At 43.7% G+C, this 27,280-nt stretch overlaps 1 protein-coding gene across 3 annotated transcripts in view; it reads right to left on the bottom strand.

The window, feature by feature from the left end:
* Positions 1–12,057: 12,057 nt before the first annotated feature.
* The window catches only part of CFB (complement factor B), a 74,816-nt gene continuing 59,593 nt past the window's right edge, over positions 12,058–27,280 (bottom strand). For all 3 annotated transcript variants that reach the window (XM_030197322.1, XM_030197321.1, XM_030197323.1), the window contains exons 16-19: positions 14,296–14,408; positions 13,961–14,096; positions 13,197–13,246; positions 12,058–12,458 (exon numbers count right to left, since the gene is read on the bottom strand). In XM_030197322.1, coding sequence (XP_030053182.1) covers positions 12,303–12,458; positions 13,197–13,246; positions 13,961–14,096; positions 14,296–14,408 — 455 coding nt within the window. In that variant the 3' untranslated portion in view covers positions 12,058–12,302. The remainder of the gene's footprint in view (positions 12,459–13,196; positions 13,247–13,960; positions 14,097–14,295; positions 14,409–27,280) is intronic.

The following is a 27,280-nucleotide window of genomic DNA, read 5'->3' as shown; positions in this document are numbered from 1 at the left end:
GCGGCAGTGGCTTAATATCCCCATTCTCTCCTAGTACGTCTGCCAGGGTTTCCACACTTATCTTTCCCCAGTCATCAAAGATTTTGTTCTCCATTCCTGGTTGGAAGGCCGGATTCCCTCTAATACTTATTAACTCCGTTATTCTCGAGTCTCCGCCTAATAGTTTGCCTATAAATTTCCATACCTCTCTCATGGGTTTAAGTAAAATATTGTGCCTAATTCTAGGAGGAGTTTCCCCGCTCCGCAAATGCATTAGGGTAGTAAAGTGATATGGGTTAAATAATGCATCTTCCATCTCTATAGGTGTATAGTCGGAAGCATGAAATAATCTATCTCTCACCAGTCGCAATAAACATGCCATATTATAATATTTAAGATTGGGAATTCCCAAACCCCCCTGTCTCCATCCTCCCAACATGTATTTTTGTTGTATTTTAGCTTTTTTCTTAGCCCAACAGAATCTGAGCAGCATTCGGTATAAGCGCTTTATATCTTTCTGCAACAGGGCTATTGGTAAGATCTGCAACATATATAACCATCTCGGTAAGATCACCATTTAAGAAGGTTGATCCTCCCTATGAGCGAGAGTGTTAGCGTGCCCCATGATGCCAACTGCTGTGCTGTCTGTTCCAGTAATTTTTCAACATTTAAATGATATAGCTCTTTTGGTCTGGCCGGCAACTGTATACCCAAATATACAAAAGATTTATGTGCCTGCTTCAAAGGGAAATCTCCCCCCCATAACTCGTGTATGTCCACATTAATTTGAAGCGCTTCTGACTTGTCTATATTCAGTTTGAAACCCGAATAATCTCCATATTCTCTGAAAATTTGTAAAAGATTCTCTAGAGTATCTTTTGGCTTCGTAATAATCATTAACAAGTCATCCGCAAATGCAGCTATCTTAAATTCCTGATTTTTAATATGTACCCCTGTTATCGCTGCACAATCATGTATGTCTCTAATTAATGGGTCTAATTGAAGTGCAAATAACAGAGGCGACAAAGGACAACCTTGTCTAGTTCCCCTAGTGATCTGAATTTCCCCCGATATATTTCCATTTACCAGCACTTGTGCCCTTGGGTTATGATATAGTGCTCTAATTGCCTGCACAAAGGTGCCATTAAATCCATATTTCTGTAGCACCGAGTATAGAAAGGGCCATTCCACTCTGTCGAATGCTTTTTCTGCGTCGAAGCTGATCATCACAGCTTGTTCTTTGGAGTGACCTAGTCCTTCCAATGACGCCAAAATATTCCGCAAGTTTTTTGTACTTGTTCGCCCTTGGACAAAACCCACCTGTGCTGGATGAATTAGATGAGGCAATATCCCTCCTAATCTTTTGGCCAATATTTTTGCAAATAATTTTGCCTCTTGATTAATTAGGGAAATGGGTCTATATGATGTAACCAACTGTTCATCTCGTTTTGGTTTAGGAAATACTACTATCCTAGCTAAATTCATATTATCAGACAAGGCCCCCTTCTCTATCCAGTCATTGAACATTTCAGTCAAGGTAGGGAGAATCGAGTCCCCCATCATCTTATAAAATTCTGCTTTAAAACCGTCTGGACCTGATGCCTTGCCTGATTTACTTTGTTTGATTGCCCATCCTACCTCGTCTTCACTAATCCTAGCATTTAGCCGCTTTCTGTCTCTACTTTGCAGCCTCGGAATGTGAACACCCTCTAAGTAAGACTCCCCCTGTAGCTCGTCTTGATCTGCCCTCTTATAAAGTTCTTGATAAAAATTTTGAAAAGCTTGTCGAATTTCTTTATTAGAGTGTATGAGTTTCCCATTTTTTTTGTTTAATAGTTGTTATATTTCGGGAATTAACCTTAGATGCTATAAGTCGAGCTAAATATTTGCCCCCTTTATTCCCGTGCTTGTAAAGTTGAAAGCGATAGTAGGCCTGAGATTTCACTTCTCTCTCATGTAGTTTGGCATTTAAAGTTGCTTGTATGGTCAGAATCTCTTGTCTGATATCATTACTAGGGTTCATACCGTATTGGCGGTGTAATTTACCTAAAAGTTGTTCTAGTCTCATTATTTCTCTGTCTCTCATTCGTTTATAGTGCGTGACATAGCTAATTATTTCCCCCCGCAACACCGCTTTCGCTGCTTCCCAGTAAGTGCTGATCTCATCCACTGAGCCTTCATTAAAATGCTTAAATTCTGCCCATTTAGCATGTAAAAGCTCTCCAAATCTTGCATCTTTAATTAAGTATGTTGGAAACGTCCAGCTTTTTAGCAAGTCTTCATCCTCTCCTCCCTTCCATGTCATTCCGACCACTGAATGATCCGATATGACACAGGGATCTATGTGTACCTCAGTAATGTCTGTTATTATAGTTCGTGATACCAGCAAGTAATCAATTCTTGATGCTGACCCATGTGCTCTAGATTGGTGTGTGTATTCTTTCTCCATAGGATGCAAGGTGCGCCAGACATCTATTAAATCTAATATTTCACATAAATCCGGTAGACCCCTAGTATCTATTTTTCTTATCTCCTTAGGCGGATGCGATCTATCCATATTCGGGTCCCAAGTCATATTGAAATCTCCTCCCATCACTAGGGGCAAGTTTTCCAGTTGAGTGATTTGGGAAAGCAATTTCTTATAGAATTTTAAATCTAACACATTAGGAGCATAGGCATTTCCCAAAATTATAGTTTTTTTATTAATGGTTACTATGCTTAGCACAAATCTACCCTCTGGGTCTGAAATAGTTTTATGTATCTTGATTGCTAGCCCTTTCCGAAAAAGTATGGCTACTCCCCCTTTTCGACCCATTGCCGCAGTTGCCACACAATCTGCCACCCACCATTTGGCTAATTTGGCATGCTCCTCTGCTGACAAATGTGTTTCTTGGAGCATTGCAATATCTGCTCTTATATGTTTAAGATGGCGCAATATTTTTGATCTCTTGATGGGGGAATGTATTCCCCCCACATTCCAGGATGCTACCTTAAGTAGTTATCATTCATATAGCGATTTTCCATCATCTGATTACCTTTTACTATCAAGAGTAGCCAGCCCAGCCTCCAACCACTCCTGTTCATACCCCATGTTCTCATTTTCATATTTATTTGCGTCTGTAGGTTACATTGAGTTACTCTCTTCCCCCCCTTACATTGTCTTGTAGTTATCTGTTCCCTAACCTCCCCCCTCTCCCCATTCCCCCCCATTAGCCCTCTCCTTCCCGTAGGAAGCAGGTCACTTTCAACGCTCCTCCTCCCATTATTTGTATCCGTCCCTTTTCTGCTCGTTCTTCCATTAATGATACATGTATGTGTGAGTAAGTATTACCTCTTTAACATTCAGTCCCCCAACACATTTGACATTTAGATTTGCCATTCTCTACAATTATTAAGCAAAAGCAGTATTATTAGTCATAAATAATCTTATGATTATCAGATTCTTTCAAACTAAGCTTGTTATACTTTTAAATCTAATGTAACTGATTTCAGGCTCTACGACTTATATGACCTGCAGTGTCAACTTGTTATCAACAACAGTAGTATCTTAACCTTATTATACTATATCTATTATAACATATTTTTATGATTGTGTGAGTATGTATTACCTCTTTATCATTCAGTCCCCCATCTCATTTGACTTTTAAATTTGCCAGTCTCTACAATTGTTAATCAAGAGTAGTATTAGTCTTATGAGATCTTAGTGTTGTCAGATTCTTTCAAACCTAGATTGTAATACTTTCAAATCTAATTTAACTGATTTCAGGCCTTGCAGCTTACATTATCTGCAGTATCAAATATCTAACAACAAAAGTAATATCTTAATATCCTTATACTATATCTATTATAACATACTTTCCTAATATCCAAGATTCTTGGCCACTTTTCATGCTTAAATCGTCCTTTCCTGTTATCCTGTTTGTGTTTCAATTGGCCCTCTAATGGTTTCAGTGTGCATTATGTCCACCTTAAATCCAATTTGTGTCGCTGTTCAGTGTGTCCATTGATAGTCTCTTTTATGTATCATCTGCCCCAACATCCTCTGTTTATAATTCTCATTTCAATTATAGGTCTCTTCTTTATACTTTTTTCTCAAGCATTTAGCGAAGTCAGTTAGAAAATGTCTTTTTTTCAGCAGTGCAATCCTTAGCTCTCAAGTTTCCGGCCTCTCTTCCATCTGTTGCACAAATAGTTTTGCTTCTTCCATAGTGGTAAACAACTTTGTGCCCGAAGAATGAATGATTCTCAACTTTGCAGGGTATAATAGCGCAAACTTAATCTTTTTATTCACCAACGCTGAGCATATCGATGAAAACTTTTTTCTTTGCGCCGCCACCGCCGATGAATAATCTTGAAAGCAAAGAACTTTGCGGTTCCCGCTGTATAGTTCTTTGCCGTTGCGCAGGGCTTGCAGTATGGCGTTTTTGTGACTGAAATTGAGAATTTTGCAGATGACTACACGTGGTCTTCCCTCCGCCACGTTCTTCGGCCCTAGTCGATGTGCACGCTCGATTCTTAGCGGCCCCAACATCTCAGGTAACTCCAGTTCTGCTGTGAACCACGTTTCAAGAAATTTGCTGAGTTCACGATCTCCTTGCCCTTCAGTTAGTCCCACAATTCGGAGGTTGTTCCTCCTCGACCTATTTTCTAGGTCTTCGAGTTTGTCGTCGTATGAGGTAATTGTTTTCTTCAGTTGATTTATCTCTGCTTCTAGTACAGTGACTCGGTCTTCCGTTTCACTGGCCCGCTGTTGATATTGCGCCATATCCGTTTGTATTTGGGCTATACTGTTATTAAGGGATTCCAACTTGTTGTCCAGGGAACTCAGTTTTTTATCTAATATTACCTCTAGCGCTTGTGTAACTTCTCCCACAATTTCCGCGGCCCAGGCGGACCCCACCTCCGACGTTCCCGGGCTCACCGGCGCCGCCATTTTGTCTCCAACTAGGCGAGTTTTTTCTTTTTCTTTTCTTGTGTTTTTTGTCGCCATTGCCGTAACCTTCTGCACTCAATCCGTTCACTGTGAGTTCGGCTATTGTTCGCTCTCAGTTAGCAGGATGTTAATCTTTGTTTGCAGCGATTTTTTGCCTAGATGTTTGAGGAGAAGGCAGGAGCGATCCAACTAGCGCCCACTCCCGCTCATAGCGTCACGTGACCTCATTTTTTTAAAATATATATATTTTGACTCTGTTCATGAGCCGCAGACCTTTTGTTCATCCTTTAGCTTGGGTGTGTGTGTGTATTGTGGTGCTTGGATGTTTCTTTGTCTAATATCTTTTTGCGGTCAGCTGGGATACGAGTTCCAGTTATGGCACTGTTCATTTAGTAAGGGGACCATAATCTTTATTTATTTATTATCGTTTATTTGTTTACTATACCATCACTTATTTCATAGCAAGCCAGAATGGTTTACATGTGAAAAATGTACAATAACATACAATTTCGTTTAAGCTAAGAAATCCATTATTTGATAGGATAGCACAGACAGAACTTCCATACTGAAAATAATAACATAGACAAACATTATCACCTATGTTTACTAAGCAGCGCTATGGGTGCGTTAGAGTTTTTTAACACGCATAAATGGTTTACGCGCGTTAAACGCTAACGCGCCCATAGAAATGTATATTTCTGCAAAAGGACTATGGATGTTAAGGATTGTTAAAAGTCAAGCAGCTGGAAATCGTTTAAGGACAATCTGTTTCCCTTTCTTTTTCTCTTATGCTTGATGAGGTGATTAAGATACAGTGTCAGTTGTGTCACTTTTATGATTTATAATTAGAATTCACAAGTTTATAATAAACAACACAATTGGAAGTACATGTAAGTGTTTATTTATTTATTTATTGCATTTGTATCCCACATTTTCCCACCTCTTTGCAGGTTCAATGTGGTTTACAATACTTCATGAATGGTGGAATTACATTAGAAGATAGACATTTTGTGTTACAGAGGATGTTGGGTAACATGGTAATGACTTACAATATATCAAGAATGGTGGAAAAGCATTAGAAATTAGACTATAAATGTTACAGAAGAATCTTGGGTAACATGGTGATGATAAAACATGATAGTAATATAGCAAGTAGAAGTTGTAGAGCAGTTCTGAGTATATGTGGAGGAATGGTGTGTGTTCACATTTGTTGATCTTTGTGGTATACTTTGAGGCATATTTTCAAAGCACTTAGCCTTCCAAAGTTCCATAGAAACCTATGGAACTTTGGAAGGCTAAGTGCTTTGAAAATATGCCTCTTTGTTAAAGAGATGGGTCTTCAGTAGTTTGCGGAAGTTGGTTAGTTCGTAAGTCGTTTTTAAGTTGTGCGGCAGTGCGTTCCATAACTTTGTACTCAAGTAGGTATAAAGTTTGACACATGCATTATTTTGTATTTTAGACCTTTGCAGTTGGGGAAGTGCAGATTAAGGAATGTGCGAGATGATATGTGATATGATGGTAAACAAATTTTAGTCAAAGGTTAGGTACATAGAAATGTATAGGCGCATTAGCGTTTAACACACCGTAAATTTACAGGCGTGTTAAAAATGCTAATGCACCTTAGTAAACATACCCCTATGTCAGTCATACACAATTATCTAATGATTTAATTCTCCTTGTGAAATGTAAGGCAATATTTATACCTGTGTGACCTTCTTACTCAGCATAGTTATATTTCAAAAGCAGTAACATAGTCAATGACGGCAGATAAAGACCTGTACGGTCCAACCAGTCTGCCCAACAAGATAAACTCATTTTACATGGTATGTGATACTTTATATATATATATATATATACCCGAGTTTGATTTGCCCTTGCCATTCTCAGGGCACAGACCATAGAAGTCTGCCCAGAACTCTTCTTGTACTAAGTTCTGGAGCTAATGTCAAAGCCCCTTAAAATTTACACTCCAGCCCATCCATATCTATTCAACCACGATCAGGGTGCAGACCGTAGAAGTCCGCCCAGCATTGATTTTACTCTCTAATTACAAGCGCTGCCACCCAATCTCCACTAAGATTCCGTAGATCCATTCCTTCTAAACAGGATTCCTTTGTGTTTATCCCACACATGATTGAATTCCATTACTGTTTTTATCTCCACCACCTCCCGTGGGAGGGCATTCCACATATCCACCACATTAGTCCTGGGTCTGCCCCCCCTTCAACCTCAGTTCATGTCCTCTAGTTCTACTGCCTTCCCATCTCCGGAAAAGATTCATTTGCAGATTAATACCTTTCAAATATTTGAACATCTGTATCATGTCACTCCTGTTTCTTTTTTCCTCCAAGGTATACATGTTCAGGTCAGCAAGTCTCTCCTCGTACGGTTTGCAACGCAAATCCCATACCATTTTTGTAGCTTTTCTTTGCACCGATTCTAGTCTTTTTACATAAGCAAGTTTTAAAAGGTTTATGGAAAAGGGTATGATTCTTCTATTCTGATTGTGGAAGGGAATTCTACAGTGCTGGGGACAAAAAAGAAAATGGCCGAAGCACGGGTGGACCACCAGTCTGTTGTCTGTGAGCGAGCGAATCGTTCGTGTTGGTGTGTATGGAATAGTTAAGTTCGCAAGGTAAGACGGAGTAGCTGAATGAAGCGCTTTATATATCAAAATGAAAACCTTATATTTTATTCCGAAGTCTATGGGGATCCAGTGAAGACGATGTAAAAGAGGCGTGGCCTTATTGTATTTTAAGGCTCGACAGATAATACTGGCGGCCGTATTCTGAATTGTTTGTAAACATTTGTATCCTGCATTTTTCCCACCTATTGGGTAGGTTCAATGTGGCTTAAATGGAACAGGGGGCGGTTACTAGGTATCGAGCGGGGATAACAGTTCGACAGAGACGGCGAGAGTTTGTGGAGGTATTGAACCAGATTAAGGCGATTCACTGTGGTTTATATGCTTCATTGTTAGAGACTTATAAAAAGGGTCGATTAAGGTCATAACATAGTCAGATAGGATTAAATCATTGGTGAAGTCGGGTTGCTGTTCCGGAGGACAGTGGGTATGTATTTTGTAGGGTGGGTTGGGTTGTAAATTTTGGAAGGTGTGTTAAGTGTTTCGATCCTGGTTGGTCGTTCTGAGCTTGTGCCTTTTCTGTTCCAACTGTCTAGTTTGTGGGTCGATCTGATTGGTCTGCTGGAGGTTAGGTTGTTTCAGTGGGGATGTGTTTTCGGAAGGTTAGATAGTTGTCTTTCAGTTTTAGGTCTTTTAGAAGTGTATTCCAGGTTTTGGTGCAGATATAGGAAAAACTAGCTGCGAGAGTCAATTTGTATTTCATGTCTTTAAATGATGGGAAGTGGAGGGTGAGGCAGGATCTTGCTGATACGTTTTGTGTTTCGGATTGGTAAGTCTATTAGGTTGGTCATGTAGCTTGGTGAGATGCCAAATATTATTATGTAAACCAACGAGCAGATTTTGAAGGTTATGTGGTCCTTGATCAGTAGCCTATGACCAATATGAACACATTGGTCTATTATTTCTTTTCTGTGAAGCACATCCTGCCATGAGACAGCAGGAGGGTAGAGTGTCCCTGTAATACATCCAGCCATGAGTGGCTGGCTCCATGGTGTGTGACTCTTTCTGAGTGGTGGCTCAGCAACCTTATTTCTGTGTTTATCATTGTGTACATGTGTGTCTCTTTTCTTTAGTGCTTTTGTGTCTGTTGTTGGGAGTGATGTCTCCAAGGGGACTAGTTTTGCACATACCCTGACAGTAAGAACATAAGCGTTTGCCATACTGGGATAGACCAAAGGTCCATCCAACCCAGTATCCTGTTTTCAACAGTCGCCAACCCAGGTACCTGGCAAGATCCCAAAATAGAATACATTTTATCGTGCTTATCCTAGACATAAGCAGTGGATTTTCCCCAAGGCCATGTTAATAACGGCTTATGGACTTTTAGGAAGTTATCCAAACCTTTTTTTGAACCCTGATAAGTTAACTGCTTTTACAACATTCTCTGGCAACGAATTCCAGAATTAAATTATACATTGAGTGAAGAAATATTTTCTCCGATTTGTTTTAAAATGACTACTTTGTAGCTTCATCGCGTGCCCCCTAGTCCTAGTATTTTTGGAAAGAGTAAACAAACGATTCACATCTACCCCTTCCACTCCACTCATTATTTTATAGACCTCTATCATATCTCCCCTCAGCCGTCTTTTCTCCAAACTGAATAGCCCTAGCCTCTTTAACCTTTCCTCATTGGAAAGCTGTCCCACCCCCTTTATCATTTTCATTGCCCTTCTCAGTACCTTTTCTAATTCCACTATATCTTTTTTGAGATGCGATGACCAGAACTGCACACAGTATTCGAGGTGCGGTCGCACCATGGAGCGATATAAAAGCATTATAACATCCTCGTTCCTAATAATACCTACCATTCTATTTGCTTTCTTAGCCGCCACAACACACTTAGCAGAGGGTTTCAACGTATCATCAAGGATGACACCTAGATCCTTTTCCTGAACGGTGACTCCTAATGGGGAACCTTGCGTTACGTAGCTATAGTTCGGGTTCCTCTTTCCCACATGCATCACTTTGCACTCACGCCTAAGTTGGGGTTCGTGGAGATGTGTAGGTGGCCTTTGATGTTTTCTGTGCTTTTCCTTTGGAAGACTTCCTAAAGGAAAAGTCCATCGACCATTATTAAAATGGACTTCGGGCAAATCCACTGCTTATTTCTAGGATAAGCAGCATAAAATGTATTTATTGTACGTTTTTGAGATCTTACCAGGTACTTGCGACCTGGATTAGCCACTGTTGGAAACAGGCTGCTGGGCTTGATGGACCTTCAGTTTGTCCCAATATGGCAATACTTATGTACTTAAAACATGACATCTCAGTATCTTTAATTCTGTGTGTCTTAGGTTAGGCATGGCTCTACGGTCTACACGCATGTTTGTACATCTGTCTCTCTCTTGGTCGTCTCTTTGTCCGTCATAGTGTGGGTAGCCGTGTGCTATGTGCATCTCTGTATGGAATTTCCCCTTAATGCCAGAAACTTGCATGCTGAATTTTGCACTAATGGAGGAAGTCTAGGTATGGTGCAGACAGTGAGGCGCGGAACAAGCATTCTGACGGATGCAAGGTACTGAAACGGGACAGAAAGAGCAGATCTGCGCAAAGACACATGTTTCCATTTATAGGAGTGGCCTAATGTTTATTGGAAAGGCTTTGATCCCGGCATCCTGGAGCTCCCACTGCAGCTCCTTGTGACCCTGGGCAAGTCACTTTAACCCTCCACTGTCTCAGGTACAAAAACCAAGATTTTGAGTCCTCTAGGGACAGAGAAAGTACCTGCTTATAATGTGTGATTGTCCTCCGCCTTGAACTTGATGGTTAAGCGGATTATAAATGTCTAAATTAAATAGCGCCTGAATGTTTCCGCATGGAGGTGTAATGATGGGAGGGACATAGACGGGTCGGGGGCGTTCCCTTGAAATGCGCACAGCGCTACAGAATAATGCAGATTTGTGCCCAGCTTGCACACAGGGATTTACGTCTGTTTTTGGTTGCTGTAACTCCTCACGCCCAGCACTATACACTTCTGTATAAAGGGTGCTCATCCCAGAATGCTGTTCAGTGCCCATTTGTTTTGGCGCCGAATACTGAGTGCCATTTAACCAATTATTAGCTGTAATTGGCAATGATTAGCAGTAATGTGAATAAGTACCCTTAGAATTCTAGAAATTGAGCTCGCAAAATCCATAGCGCGTAACTGTGAGGGGGAGGGGGGCTTACCTGGCAGGGGCATAGGCAGATCAGGGGGTGTGTCTAGCAGACCAGTTAGGTGCAGAGCTTGTGTCCGTGTCGGGCATGTAACTGTGGACTTATGCTCGTATTCTATAACAGCGATTACAGACGATTATTGTATTTTCATTTTGTGTGCAGTGTCTTGGCTCCTAATGTTGGACAAGCTGTACTGAATTACCCCCTCTGTGTCTTTTTCTGTTAGTATGTCTCTCTGGAACATGGAAGGGAAGGGGAAAGGGAAATGGAACTTGATATACCGCCTTTCTGTGGTTTTTGCAACTACAGTCAAAGCGGTTTACATAGTATACACAGGTACTTATTTGTACCAGGATCAGTGTCCACTGCACTAACCACTAGGCTACTTCTCCACTGGCAACATTCCATGTAGAATCTCAAGAAGTGGAGTGGAGGAGTGGCCTAGTGGTTAGTGTGGTGGACTTGCTGGGGAACTGAGTTCGATTCCCACTTCAGGCACAGGCTACTTGTGACTCTGGGCAAGTCACTTAACCCTCCATTGCCCCAGGTACAAATAAGTACCTGTATACAATATGTAAGCCGCATTGAGCCTGCCATGAGTGGGAAAGCGCGGGGTACAAATGTAACAAAAAAAAAAAAAAGTAGTAGCAACATTCCATGTGCCACTGCACTAACCATTAGGCTACTCTTCCACTAGCAACATTCCAAGTAGAATCTCAAATAGTAGCAACATTCCATGTAGAACCTCAAATAGTAGCAACATTCCATGTTCCACTGCACTAACCACTAGGCTACTCCTCCACTAGCAACATTCAAATAGTAGCAACATTCCATGTAGAATCTCAAATAGAGAAAGGGAAATGGGACTAGATGTACTGCCTTTCTGTGGTTTTTGCAACTACATTCAAAGCGGTTTACATAGTATAAGCAGGTACTTATTTGTACCTGAGGCAGTGCAGGGTTATGTGACTTGCCTTGTATCAACTCATGTCCCCAACACTGGCCTTTTTCCTGCTATATTCCCTGCATTTGATAAACTCCTCCGGTTGGTGTTCCTAGTGGTTCACAGTTTCAGATCAAACCAAGAAATCTTTCCCCCTTTCCCAATCTTATTCCCATTATTTCCCTGTTTGCACCCAGATGCACAGAAATCTTGGGACCAGTAAACCCATCTCAGTCCATTAGATTGTAAGCTCCTTTGAGCAGGGACCGTCCTTCTTTGTTAAACTGTACAGCGCTGCATAACCCTAGTAGCGCTTTAGAAATGTTAAGTAGTAGTTCTGCTGTCATTCCCTAAGGGGAAGACACTCCCCGACCACTCCATACTGAATGACTGCACCATGGCCCTTTGATTAAGGCAAGCTTTATTGGTCTCGTGAGATACAGTGCCTTCAGGGGAATGTGGAGCTGATGAAAGAAAAGGGGGCTCACTGCAGAGGAAATCAATGGAACGTGTGGCTCTGCACCCACAATGCAGCTTCGGAAAACATGGCAGATGCAAAGATGCAAATGGTTGTTCATCCTGGCCTAGTTCATCTAAAGGTCCTCCACACTGGGTGAAAAGGGGTAGGGGCGGCAGGCAGCAGTTCACTAGGGCAGGAACTTCAGCTCTTCCTTCAGGTGTTCTCGGAGGAAGGGGAGAACTTGGAAGAGGTTGAGATGGAAATCCCGGGCGAAGGGGGGGCTCTGGCCATGCCGCTCACCTCCTTTGCAGAGGTCGTACACGCCCCAGCTGATGACGGCCACCTGCAGATATAAATTGAATGTATTCATGCCTAGGTGCCAGGTCTGCGAGTGCTTGAGCATCACAAGGGAAGAGATACTACTCCTGCCTCCCTCTGCAGCCTATTGGCTGGCTGAGAAATGACTGACCAATGGCCTGTAAGAAGAGCAGGGAGCAGCATCAAAGCACAGGATGAACAAGTTTCCTGTCTGGGCTGGAGAGGGGAAGAGCAGATTGAGGGCCTTGAGTGTAGATGCAAGGGCAATAGAGGTTGGGAAAGGTGGAGAGTAATAGAGGATGGGAAAGGTGGAGGGGTGTGGTGCGGTGCGAGGAAAAATGGCTGGGAGAAGAGGGAGAGCAGGAGATACAGGAGCTGAGAGTGAGAGATACTGAGGGAACATGGGTTACGGAGGAGGGAGAGGGGACAAAGACTATGGCAAAGAGAAGAGCTGAAAGATGTAAAGAAAATTGAGAGAGGAGCTGGGATAGGAAAAGAGATGTGACCCCCCCTCCCCCCGCAGTCATTTTGAAAAACCACAAGGGGCTTGTGATTCTTTTATGGAGAAGACAAGTGGAGTCTCTGTTCCCCTACACAACAGCCTCCCGACATTCTCTCCACTCTGATAGTGATCCTCCAACTCCTTGATTTTTCTTTAAATGCAATTGTAGACCATCAGCAAGAGAGATGGAACAGTTCCATGAAGGAGTTTGGTTACAAGGGCTTGTATGAAGGATAAAGCAAAAGAAGGGAAAATACGAACCTGAATGTAACGTTTCTTCTTGGTAATAATCAGAGGACCTCCAGATTCGCCTGTAAAATGAAAGCAATATGTATTATAGTCTTAACTGAAGGGCTGAATTAAGGGTAAGAAAACAAAGCCACAGGAAGAGCGATGCTCTAAGGGGAATAGAAAAGACCCCCAGCCTCAGGAACAGAGGGGAACTAAAGAGAAAAGAGCCCCTCTGCAGGAATAGACTCTCAGAGGAGGCTAAGAGAAAAGAGCCCCAGCTACAGGAACAGAGACACTCCTGAGGAGAACTAAAAAGAAAAGAGTCCTAAGCGTTGTCATACTGGGACAGACTGAAGGTCCATAAAGCCCAGCATTCTGTTTCCAACAGTGGCCAATCCAGGTTACAAATACCTGGAAAGATCCCAAAACAGTGCAATACATTTTATGCTGCTTATCCTAGAAATAAGCAGTGGATTTTCCCCAAGGCCATCTTAATAATGGCTTATGGACTTTTCTTTTAGGAAGTTATCCAAACCTTTTTTTAAAACCCCGTTAAGCTAACTGCTTTTACCACATTCTCTGGCAACGAATTCCTGGCTGCAGGAACAGAGACAGAGGAATTAAAAAGAAAACAGCCCCGGCTGCAGGAACAGCAACGGTCAGAGAGGTCTAAAGAGAAAAGAGCCCATTCTACGGCCTTGTGTAGAAGTTGTCATGTTGACAAAGCTGTGGCTGGTAAAACCTGTAGTGGCACACTCCTCTTTGAAGCAGCAGTCTGACCTGCATACTCTCACCTTTGCATGTGTTATCGTCCACCACTGGATCAATGCCGCCAGTGCACAGGAAACGCTCTGTGACAACATCTTTCACATTCTTAACAACATTTTTATAAATAGAAGCTTCCAACGCATCCCGATTGCAAGCATGTTTCTAGGAGAAGTAAGAGAAAATGTGTTTTAAAATGGGAGAGAATTGCGATATGATTTAAATGGCAGTAATTCACTGGGGCGGGGAAATCCTATCGCACTCGGAGGCTGAGCATCAGTGAACTAGGAGATAAGGGAGGGTGAATCGTGGCACTATTGGACTGGGGTGCAGCTGCGCTGTAAAGGAGAAGGAAGACACCCACCTTGTCCCCAGTTTTGATCTTTACATTCTTTCTCTCCAAGTCTTCGTGTTTTCTTTTCTGTGCAATAAATATAGCAGGAACAATCCCCACATTTACGTTCAGGAGTTCATCCTCTTGAAGAAGAGAGAGACATATATCAGCAGCAATTAACTTCGGGGTCCTTTACTAAGGTGCGCCGAAAAAAGCCTGCGCTGGTGTAGATGCATGTATTGGGCGCGCGCAGGTCCATTTTTTAGCGCACCTGCAAAAAAAGGCTTTTTTTTTTAAATCCGAAAATGGACGTGCGGCAAAATAAAAATTGGCGCACGTCCATTTTGGGCCCGAGACCTTACCGCCACCCAATGACCTAGCGGTAAAGTCTCACGCGTTAACTGGGCAGTAATCAGCGGGCGTTCAATGATGATTACCGCCCGGTTAGCGCCACACGCCAGAACTTTTCTGGGATGTGTAGTGGGTGCGTGTAGAAAATGAAATTACCACCTGGGCCTTGCAGTAGCCAGGCGGTAATTCAAAATTGACAAGCGTCGAACACGCGTACGCACCTATGGGGGTTAGTAAAAGGGCTCCTTAATTCTCAATCATTCATTTCCTTAGCGTCCCTCCGGACCGGACCAGGATTGGACTGTTGGGTTGTGCCCGCCTACCAGCAGGTGGAGACTGAGAAAAACTCTGACTCTAGAGAGCCAATAGGAGCCCTGGCCATGTGACCTTAGCCCCAGTATTTTCTCAGTCTCTCAGCAGGTAGGAAGTGAGCCCATTAGTCTCTCTCTCTCTCTTTTTCTCTATAAGATATTACAGATATATTTATAATACTTCTTCTGTGCCTGGAATCGTAATTAGAGGCTTGACAGGGTTTCTTTTCTTTCTTTGACAGCCTCTGGGGTGTTTAAACTCGGGTGTCTCGAGTCCACCCCCCTTCCTCCCCATCTCCCTGGCTTAGCAGGGAAGGGCCGTCCCTTTCTCTGGAAAGGTGTACCGTCTTTGGGAGAGGCAGCCACTTTTAATAGGCAGCTGTTTTTAAAGAATTAAATCAAGTAAAAGAAAATTAAAATAATTAATTCAATTGAAAGGAATTTAAAGGAAGTAGTTTTTGCTTTCCCCAGGCTTATAATGAGCAGGTAGCTCTTCTATCTTATTCTGTTTGAATAATCTTTATTTTCTTTTCTGGCGGAGCTATTTAAAAAAAAGAAAAAAAAAGTGATAAGTCAGCGTCTGTGACTTTAATCGGCGTTTTTTTTTTGTTATCTTCATTATTTTTCCTCTGCTATCCGGCGTTGTTAGCGGCGGTAGTTGTAAAAAAAAAAAAATAAGAGGCGCGAACTGTTAAGCGCGTGCTCGCTCTTGGATGGGTCTGTATAGCTTGGGAGCTGTATTGACGGTTCCTGTTTGGGCCAGAAGCTAAACCATGTTTTATGCGGCATCAGAGGCTATCTGTTTTTCGGCGGCACGGATTTCCTGCTTCTTCGTCAGTCCGGTCAGTGGTTTTCTCCCCCGAACTTTATTCTTCTCATTTTGGTGCGCTTGGCCGCCATTGTTTTGCTTGCAGCTGCAATTTCCCTTGACGCGGCAGCGTTTTTCTGCTTTTACTGTGTTTGGCTGTTTGTGCAATGGAAAGGAGATATTTTTTCTCCGGTAGTTGGGGCAATTGGTAGTATATTTGCCCCAAAATTAATTTTTACATGTATTTTTCAAGCTATTAAAAAAAAAAAAAAAAGAAATGCTACGATACGAATGGCGCTCATTTTGTTTTTCCCTCTGTTTTTTCTCCGTCGGGGACTTTTTGGTTGCTAGCAATGTTGTGAATTAAAGTGCAGCTCAGTCGGAAATTCTCTGTTTTTGACAATGGGGCGAATTAAATTGTATCTCAGCTCCAAAATAACCATTTTCCTATTCCTTTCCCTTGTGTGTGATGTTTGAAGGAAAGGTCTTCGCTATTGTCTAGCGCAGTTTTTATGGGGGTCCAGTGTACGTCACTCTGTGTCTTTCTCATTTCCTGGTGAATAGGACTACATTGTCTAATAGTCAATTGATTAGTACTTTACAAATCTGGCCATAATATCTTAGTTCCTTTCAAGCATTTCCCTTCATGGCTATGATGTTATACAGTGTTTTTAAGAACTTAACAAACATTTTCTATGGCATAGGCTATCTGGTTCAGGTGCCATGTGCCATTGTTTGGTACTTTACAATGCTGGATATAAGATCTTAATTCCTTTCAGGAAATTTTCCTCCGTGGCTATGTTCTTATACAGTGTTTTAAGATCTTAACAAACGTTCTCTAGAGTGTAGGCTGTATGGTTCAGATGCCATGTGCAATGAAATACATTGTCTGATACTCAGTTGTTGCGTACTTTGCAATTCTGGACATAAGGTCTTACTTCCTTTCAGCAATTTTCTTTCATGGCTATGCGTTTTCTTTGGCATAGCAGATGACAGCTGCGTAGGCTACATGGTTCAGATGGTTCTCATATTCTAGGAGACTTAGTCCTGTCTACCGAGCACCCAGTTTTCTCAGCTGCTTTAGAAGGCATGTTTTATTCACGTCTTCTCTACTTTCCAACTGTCTTGGAGTTTCTCATGTGTTATCTTAGTTTTCTTCTAGGACTTACAAGATATATGTCCACTTAGGGAGTAAAGTTATCCGGTCAATTTGCATTTTCTCCCACTTAAGGATAGTGGGAGGTCCTCATGCCATCTTCTTGTATTTTTGTTTCCTCTATCTATTCAGCCTGGGCACATGGTAAACATTCTGGTTTTGTCCAGTATGACCATCCATAACATCTGCTATCCCTTTCTCTTCCTTACAGATTTTAGGGTCTTGTTTCAAGCTTTCTTGACGTCAGGTACAGTGTTGTCTCCTGTGGCACAAATTCACCACCTTTTCCGTAATAGGTATTTTCCAAGTCTATTCCTTTTCATTTTCATTTTATTCTTCCTCTCTCCAGAGTTTTTTTCTCTTGGAAGGACATTCACTCATTTTCTGTGCATTTTTTGCCATAAGGACATAAGTGTTGCCATAATGGGAAAGGCCAAGAGTCCCCATCCTGTTTTCAGATGGGGTCAATCCAGATTGCAAATACCACATTCATATCTCGTGAGTGTGCATCTGTTCATCTCTGTACATCTCAGTGAGGAAGGAGGCATGACATGATACGAGGTTTGGGGAGATCCGGTAAAATTAAAGGCCAGTGTGTCTCAGTCCACGCTCAACATATGGTGATCCTTTCATTTTCATTCTATACATCCTCACTCCAGACCTTCCTTTCAATTGGAAGGGGATTCTTTCACTTCCTGTGCATTTTTTGCTATTAGTATATGAGTATTGTCATACGGGGAAAGTCTAAGAGTCCATTAAGCCCAGCATCCTGTCCTCAGTTGTGGTCAATCCAGGTTGCAAGTACCACATTCATTTCTTATGGGTGTGGGTCGGTACATCTTAGTACATCTTAGTACATCTCAGTATAGGAGGAGTAATGTCCACGATACGAGGATGATGAGAAGGTCCTCATTACCAGTTTTCTTGCCCTGCTCTTCGGTCTTGCGTCGGCTCCGCGCACTTTTTTCTTAAGTTACGGTCGTAGTAGCAGCGGCGCTCATGAAACAACGTCTCCTCGTTTCATCCTTTCCTAGATGTCTGGTTCATTACAGACAGTCTTATTGGCAGAGTTGTCAGGTCCAGCAACGGGTGGTGCATTTCGGGCACACTCTAGGTTGTTATGGGGTGCATGTAGCCAGGTCTCTCATTTGATCTCTCTTTTGAGCTCTCATGTGATCTCATTAGATTTTGTAGCATGTCTCTATTTTTTCTCTCTTTGTTTAGTCAAGTTGGCGCAGACTGTTTTTGTCTTCTCTACAAGCGTGCCACTTTCTGTTTTCTCTGGATGTTCTTGGGCCTTCAGCCATTACCTTGCTCTATTTTGCAGAGTAAAATTTTACTTTCTAGCTCCCAAGAAGGAATTTTTTCTTCATTCTCTTTGGAGTCTCGGTAGTCTTTTTTGGCAGCTTTTCACTCCGTCAATTTCGTGACCATTGGAAAAAAAAAAAAAAAAAAAAACTTCTGCGAGTTCTCAGTGGATAGTACCTTAAGGGGAGGTCCCAGTTCTAGAACTGTTTCTTTTCACTCTGACCTTCCATGTGCCTCGCTTACTCTCTTGCTAAAAAGACTTGTCAGCGGCAGAGATAGATGCCCTCTCGTATCCAGATATTTATCTCGGATGGAATTCCCTCCGCTCAGTTGGCCTCTGTATTCTCACTAGTGCAGCACTTGGGTCTGGTGGTTGAGATTGAGCATTCTTCCTGCAAGTATGCCGGGAGCATATACACAGTGAGCAGTTTTTTGATGGCTGCATCTGTGAAAATATATGTATATTTATAGTTCTACTACATAAGTACATATTTAATTCCACACTGGGAAAAGCTCAAAGGTCCTATCGAGCCCACCTATCGGTCCACGGCCAATCCAGACCATGAGCACCTGGCTAGATTCCTAAACGTACAAATATTCTATACATGTTATTCCTGGAACTGTGTAGTGTTTTATGGACTTCTATATGTATCTAACAGATGAAAGGTACTAACAAGTGTCTACTGTTGATTTATTCCCATTTTCACTAATTGGGGTCTATGACAAGAGTCTCAGGTGATCTGCTTGCAGAGGCAACAGCTACAGATGATTCTTTCTCTCTCATTTGAATTGCGCTCTGAGATATGTTTTCTTCATGTTGGGTAACTGCAGCGGCTGTCAGTTTATTTGGACCTTCAGTCTAGTTTGCAGCAGGGATTTAGGTACCTTCTTCTTTTGCATAGTATTTAACTGCATTCTTGTTTTTACCTATTTAGCTTCTAGTGATCAGGTACTTTCTCACTGACAGGCTTTAATACTTCCAATCTGTTGCTAGGTCAGCAATAGTCTACGATATCTGGAGTATTGTACTTCAGGATCTCGGTTTCCACTTTCTCAGCTGAGGTAGATTCATTGCAGTTTTTTGTTTCCAGGCGGCTCTGCTTCTACCTTTGCCATCTTTCTTTCAGTTGTTTTTTTTTTTTTTCTTGAGTCTCTCTGTCCTTTGCGCTGCACTGCGATAGGGGACATTATATAGCGGCCACTTGGTAGGGGACAATGTTCAGCGTCGCTTGGACTTTTCAGCTTTTTTTGCTTTGTAGTCATTCTATTTAGTTTATTGGCGGTTCTTGGATCGTCAAGCTTTTGGCTTCGTATTCATCCTAGTTTGGGTGTTTTCAGGGACTCTACCGCATTCTCAATGTCTGTCCCTCCCGTAAGATTACTGCTTTGGTACTTCCCAACAGTCCAATCCTGGTCCGGTCCGGTCCGGAGGGACGCTAAGGAAGGAGAAATTAGATCTTACCTGCTAATTTGCTTTCCTTTAGTCCCTCCGGACCGGACCAGGCCCCTCCCATGTTCTATCAACTCTTTAGATTCTTTTATTAAGTTTGGAAGTGGAATGTTTCAAAAAACAAACCAAAACAGATGATACTGTATATATATTAAAAAAAAAAAAAAAAGACTTTGCGTGGTCCATACCACTTCTCTGGTGGTTGCTGGTGAGCTCGGTTGCTGGAATATATATATAAAACCTTAAATATGTCATACCACTTCTCTGGTGAGGGTTGCTGGTGAGCTCGGTTGCTGGAATATATATAAAACCTTAAATATGTCATACCACTTCTCTGGTGAGAGTTGCTGGTGAGCTCAGTTGCTGGAATATATATAAAATCTTAATGGGTCATACCACTTCTCTGGTGAGAGTTGCTGGTGAGTTCAGTTGCTGAAATATATATAAAGCCTTAAATATGTCATACCACTTCTCTGGTGAGAGTTGCTGGTGAGCTCAGTTGCTGGAATATATATAAAGCCTTGAATATGTTATACCACTTCTCTGTTGAGAGTTGCTGGTGAGCTCAGTTGATGGAATATATATGAAACCTTAAGTGAGTCATACTACTTCTCTGGTGAGAGTTGCTGGTGAGCTCTAATATGAATGGGCCATGCCACTTCTCTGGTGAGAGTTGCTGGCGAGCTCTAATACAAATGGGCCATACCACTTCTCTGGTGAGAGTTGCTGGTGAGCTCTAGTACTCGGTTTTGCCGAGGAATTTGTGGCTGCTAGGATTCCATACAGCACAGAAGTTCTTTCTTTCTTTCCTGCTTTGTTATTCAAATACTGAGGCTAAGGTCACATGGCCAGGGCTCCTATTGGCTCTCTAGAGTCAGAGTTTTTCTCAGTCTCCACCTGCTGGTAGGCGGGCACAACCCAACAGTCCAATCCTGGTCCGGTCCGGAGGGACTAAAGGAAAGCAAATTAGCAGGTAAGATCTAATTTCTCCTTATTCATTCATCTCTCTACACATCATTCTTGCCATCCACTTATCTAGTCTGTGTGTATGTTTCGTCCTATATCTACAGGGCGAGGCAAAAAAAAAAGTAACCCCCTAGAGTTTTTTTTTTTTTTTTTTTTTTTTTTTTTTAATTTGTAGAAGTCTTTATTATACTTATATTGATACAAGACAACTTGTAGACATCTTATAACACCTCAGCGAGACAACAGAAGTCTGATTACAAGAATTAACAATAACAATAAGTTGTATCAATCTACCAGAAATCCCCAAGTAACTTCGATTTTTTGTTTTTTTCCCCCCCCCCTGTGTTGATTACATTAGTAAAATCCCCCCTCCCCAATGAGAGAGAGAGAAAAAAAAAAAAAAAAAAAAATTAATTCCCCCTCCGTCCTTACTACATCCCTCCCGAGGCCTCCCTCCCCCCCCCTGTACCCAACTCTATAACTCCCTCCTGTCATTCAGACTAGTAACATTCTCCCCTACTCCACATTCAAGAAAGGCTTCCAGGTCTTCTCCCACCTAGGCATTGTCTTACATTTTACTGCTGTCAGTCTCTCCATTTCACACATATAGCGTAATTTAGTGTACCAGCGTACCAGCGAAGGCACCAGAGGTGACTTCCAATTCTGCGCCAGGTTCACTCTCGCTGTCTGCAAGGCCCCCTTCACCAACAGCCACTCGTACCCTTCCAGGCCTGCTGGCCGCTGCCCCAACAGAAAGACTAAGGGATGCCACCGTACAGGTTTACCCAGCCACTTCTGAAGCCGCGCCTGTACAGCCCTCCAATAGGCTTGGGCCTTTGGACATTTCCACCATAGGTGTCCCATAGTACCAACAGCCCCACATTTCCTCCAACAACCTTCAGTCACCTGCGCAAACATATGGTGCAGACGTGCTGGAGTAAGGTACCACCGGAAAAACACTTTAACTGCGTTCTCTTTCATAGCCACTGACCTCGTGGAGCGCATAATCCCCTTCTCCAACTGCAGCCATTTTTCGTCAGGTAAGGAGAAGTCTAGCTCCTGCTCCCACCGTCTCCTATGTAATAATGAAGGCTTTTGGAGCGACACCAGGGATGAATATAAAAAGGTGATCATACCCCGCGTACTCTGAAACCGCACACAGACTTCTTCCATCGGGTGTGCCTCCCTCCCAAGACAAGCAACGTATTTAGGTCCTTTTAAAAAATGCACAAGCTGCAAATAAGAGTAGTAGTCACTTTGCCGTAACTTAAAGTCTTCCTTCAAGTTATCGAAGGGGATCAAATCCTCCCCCACATGCAACTGTCCCATCATATCCAAGCCAGACTCTGCCCAGCGTACAAAGGTAGGGCTCTCCACACCCGGTCCAAAGAGAGGGTTGTTGACCACAGGTGCCAGTCCCGAAACAGGAGGCTGATGCTCCGCAAACATATGGTCCCAATAGTGAAAGGTAGCCTGTACTGTCGGGGGGAACCGAACAACCTGTCCTCTGTATTTGTTGGGTAGCCACATCAAGTGTCCCAACCTACGAGTCCCCACCATAGCTTGCTCGAGGTGTACCCATAATTTATGATCTTCCCCCCTAAACCACTCAATCGCCGATCTGGCCTGGGCGGCACAGTAGTACCAGTAAAGGTTTGGCACTGACAGACCTCCGAGCTGCTTATTCCTATATAGAACAGCCCGTGGCAAGCGGGGTCTCCTATCGTTCCATACAAAGCGTAACAAACGGTCTTGCAGGCCGGACAGGTAGGACCTTGACAATCTTAGGGGAAGAACCTGAAAGAAATACAGTAGCCTAGGCAGGATATTCATTTTAATAGCCGCGATCCGGCCAAACCAAGACAACCCCGTGTGAGTCCATCTGTCGAGGTCATTATATATCGCTTTCTGAAGTGCCGGGTAATTAACCGCAAAGAGCTCAGACGGTTCCGCTGATATCTGTACCCCCAAATATTGTATGGACTTAGTTTTCCATTTAAATACATACGAGTTTTTCAACGCCTCACACGTCCTCTGCGACACCCCCACTGCCATACCCACTGACTTGTTAGCGTTAAGCTTGTAGCCCGAAACACGTGAGTATCCCTCTATCTCCTGCATCAAATTAGGGAGTGAAATTAAAGGATTGGTCAATGACAGTAACACGTCGTCCGCGAATAACGCCACCTTGTATTCCTGCCCCCTCACCTGAACCCCGGAGATGTCTACATTTTCTCGAATAGCAGCCGCCAGCGGTTCCATCGTCAGTGCAAACAGTAATGGAGACAACGGGCAGCCCTGCCGAGTGCCCCTCCCCAACAGGAACGCACCCGAATTCCCACCGTTCACCCTAACACACGCCTGCGGGTGAGTATACAGCGATTGGATCCAAGCTCTAAATAAGGGCCCTATTCCAGCTCTTTGCAGAACCTTATCCAAAAACCCCCAATGGACTCGGTCGAAGGCCTTCTCCGCGTCCAACCCCAGCAACACCAACGGACAGGCCCGCGACCTAGCCATGTGTATCAAATCTAAGGTTCGACGTATATTGTCCATTGCCTGCCTCTCTGGCACAAACCCCACTTGGTCCGGGTGGACCAAGCAAGGCAACATCTTACCCAATCGGTTCGCAAGCACCTTAGCCAAGATTTTTACGTCAGTATTTAAAATTGATATTGGGCGATAAGAGGCACACTCCGTACTATCCTTGTCAGGTTTCGGTATGACTGCTACCCAGGCTTCCATCATTGTTCTAGGGAGCGCCTTCCCGTCTCTCACCGAATTGATAACCAATGTGAGGTAAGGCGCCAGTTCTCGGGCAAAAGTCTTGAAAAACTCGTTGGTGAAGCCATCCAAGCCAGGCGCCTTACCTGTCGGCAAGGCCTTAATAACATGCAACACCTCGTCTAATGTCACCGGTGCGTCCAAGGCTCTTTTTTGCGATTCCGACAATACAACCAAACCTCGGGCCTCCAGGTATCTGCCCATCTCCCCCTCCTGCACGGCAGCATCCTCCCTGTAAAGGGACTCATAAAACTGAGCAAAGCGCTCCCTGATCTTGGCAGATTTATATAGCATAGCCCCACTTGCATCCTTCACACGCACAATATGTCTAGCCGCTCTGATCTTTCTCAATTTCATAGCCAACATCCTCCCAGGCTTATTGGATCTTTCATAGCAAATCTGTTTCAATCGTGCATGGACAAACTGCAAACTATCCTCATGCAGAGCAGCCAACTCCAGTCGCACATCTTGCAGCTTACGATAATCAGACACCCGACCTGAAGCTCTATACCTTATCTCTAGCTCACCAATTTTCTCCATGCATTTTATCAATCGTTCTTTATGATCTCTATTTCTTCGACTAGCGCACTTAATAAAGTGTCCTCTCGACACCGCTTTAAAAGCATCCCATACTATACTCAAGTCTGGACCCGATCCCATGTTAATCTCAAAGTATTCCCTTAGGACTGGAAGGAACTCCTCAACAATCTGAGGGTCCTGTAACAAGCAATTATTGAATGTCCATCTCCTGTCCCGCCGCTCCCCCTCTAACGAGGGAACGACCGACCAGGCCGGAGCGTGGTCTGAGATTGTAATCTGGCCTATGTCAGAATCCCCCCCTCCCTCTGACAGGGTCTTGTCAAGAAAGATGTAATCCAGTCTGGAATAGGAACGGTGTGCTGATGAATAAAAGGTGTAGTCTCTGCCTCCAGGGTGACACAGTCTCCACCAGTCACACAGTCCCATGTCTTCTACTAAGTGTCTCAGAGCCCGGGAGGCGGTTTGATCAGCCGGAGCAGGAGGAGCAGACCTGTCCAGCCCCGGTTGCATCGTAGCATTAAAGTCTCCAGCCATGATCACCTTACCTTGTGCAAACCGCTGCAACTCCTTATGTAGGTACCCAAAAAATATTTCCTGGTGATCATTAGGGGCGTACACATTAGCCAAGGTGTATTCCTCCCGCTCCAACTGCACGTGCATAAACAGAAAACGACCTTCAGTGTCTCTCCTGACATGGAGTACCTGAACATGAACATCTTTGTTAAACAATATAGCAACCCCTCGCTTCTTTTTCCCCTTGGCATCCGAGGCACAGTATACACCTGGATATAATTTAGAAACCAACAGCCCCTCATGTTTTCTTAACAGGTGCGTTTCCTGCAAGAAGACTACCTTCGGGCTCAATAAGTGTAATTCTCGCTGGAGGGCGTGACGCTTATATGGAGAGTTAAGCCCTTTCACATTATAGGTAAGTACCTTAAAATCAGACATTATATCACTTGTTTGTAGCCAGCCTGTATTGCAAAGGGAGAATGACAGTCAGATTCACAACCCCCCTTTATCCCAACCCCCCCCCCAAAATAGGGAACCCCCCCACCCACCCACTCCACCCTCATGTACCCCCTATTACACCATCCCAAAGCTTGCCCTTTACCCCTTCCCAACCATTCCATCCCCCCCTGATAACCACTAGGAAGGAACATGAACCCTTACCTAGGAAAGACTGAGGAAGCACTCACTCTCCCGTCCTGGCTCCCAAGACCAACCCCCCCCAACCCCCCTCCCATGCTATCCAAACTTCTGCTAACCTATCACTACTCCCACCTAACAAGAAGCTGAATCAAATACACTCCTAACCCCCTTCTTCCACTCTCCCTTCCAACCCAGCTTAACGCAAATATCAAAACCCCCCCCCCCCCTTAACTTTACTTTAGAAATCATTCTAACCGACAGCCGGATAGTTCCATTTTACCACAATGTGAGCCATCCGGACAATAAAAGCATGCAAAACCTACAGACGTATTAACACAGTCCTGTTAAGTTTCAGTCCGTGCCTTCTTCGCCTTGTCCTGGACTCTCTGCCACTTCTGAAGCTTAGCACGTGTGACGGGGGCCAACTCCGGTGCTGGACCATCTGTGGCCACCAGACCCTCACGGCGCAGGATTTTCCAAACTTCTTCAATGGAGCGGATCCGGTGCAAGGTACCCCCAGCAGTAAAACAAAGGGCAAATGGAAATGCCCAGCGGTAGGGGATTTTTTTCTTTATCAGTACCTCCAGGGCAGGTTTCATCTCTCGCCTCAAAAACAATGTGTGAGCAGATAGATCCTGAAAGACCCGGATTTGTGCATTGTTGTAATCAATGTATGGCAGTTGTCTTGCCTTCTGTAGTACCAGCTCCTTGGTAGTGAACGTGGTAAAGCAAACCACTATATCTCGCGGTCTGTTGTCTTGCCGTTTGCCCAGCGCTCTGTGTGCACGCTCAATCGAGATGTCCACGTTGTCCACCAGTTTACCACATAGCAACTTAACAATGGCGCCAACATCCTCGCGGTCCTCAACCTCCGGGACGCCCCTAAATCGTAAATTGTTTCGGCGCCCCCGGTTTTCAAGGTCATCTACCTTTAGTTGCAATTCCGCATTGAAGGCTAGCGCTTTGGAAAGGCGCGTCTCGGTTTCAATCAGTTTTTCCGCATTCTCGTCCACTCTCACCTCAAGGTCTTCCACGCGGCCGCCGAGCTCTCGAAGATCAACGCTCAGCCCGTCCATTTTTTCCAGAATTTCCTCCTTAGAGGCCTTAATCTCGGAACGGATCTCCGTGAGGAACTTCGCTAGTTCTGTAGAAAGCCCTCTCTTTGAACTCACTTTGCCCGTTCCGATCACTGAAGATGCAGAATCCGAGTCCGATTGCGAGGGAGGTGCGGAAGAGAGCACATGGCGCCGCAGCGCTCGGCCTGTCTGCTTGTCAGGGAGACTTTCCTTTCTCGCCGCCGCCATTATCGCCAACCGGCAGCAAAAAAAAAAAAAACCCCGTCAGCTGTTTGCTCTCTGTTCAGGCTCTCTAGCTGGATATGAACGAGCACGATGTTGCTGCAGAAGATCGCTGTTTTTAGCTCAATGAAGGAAGGTTGTGGCGGAGCTATGGACCTAAGCAGCCATTCAGGTTCGTGACGTCACTTCCTCCCCCCCTAGAGTTTTTTAAGCTGTTTTCTCAGCAACCACTTGGAACGTTGATGTGAAATTTTACAACTTTATTTGTTTCTTACTATGTACATTTATATGCCAAGTGGAATGTGGTTATTTTTAAACACAGCGAAGTTACTGACTTTTTTATTTATTTATTAGGATTTATTTATCTCCATTTTGAAGGAATTCACTCAAGGTGGTGTACAGTAAGAATAGATCAAACATGAGCAATAGACAATTACAGCAGTAAAAATATTCAAAAACAAAGTATGGCATAGTTACTACTTACTATTGGACTCATTTTCGAAAGAGAAGGGCGCCCATCTTTCGACACAAATCGGGAGATGGGCGTCCTCCCAGGGTTGCCCAAATCGGCATAATCCGAAAGCCGATTTTGGGCGCCCTCAACTGCTTTTCCGTCGCAGGGATGACCCAAGTTCCTGGGGGCATGTCCGAAGCGTAGCGAAGGCGGGACTGGGGCGTGCTTAAGAGATGGGCGTCCACGGCCGATAATGGAAAAAAGAAGGGCGTCCCTGACAAACACTTGGCCGACTTTATTTGGTCCTTATTTTTTAACGACCGAGCCACAGAAATGTGCCCTAAATGACCAGATGACACCGGAGGGAATCGGGGATGACCTCCCCCTACTCCCCTAGTGGTCACTAACCCCCTCCCATCCTAAAAAAAAAATTTTTT

The sequence above is a fragment of the Microcaecilia unicolor genome, chromosome 3, assembly GCF_901765095.1.
Source record: "Microcaecilia unicolor chromosome 3, aMicUni1.1, whole genome shotgun sequence".
In the NCBI taxonomy this organism is placed as follows: domain Eukaryota; kingdom Metazoa; phylum Chordata; class Amphibia; order Gymnophiona; family Siphonopidae; genus Microcaecilia; species Microcaecilia unicolor.
This window is presented reverse-complemented; position numbering and strand designations above follow the sequence as displayed.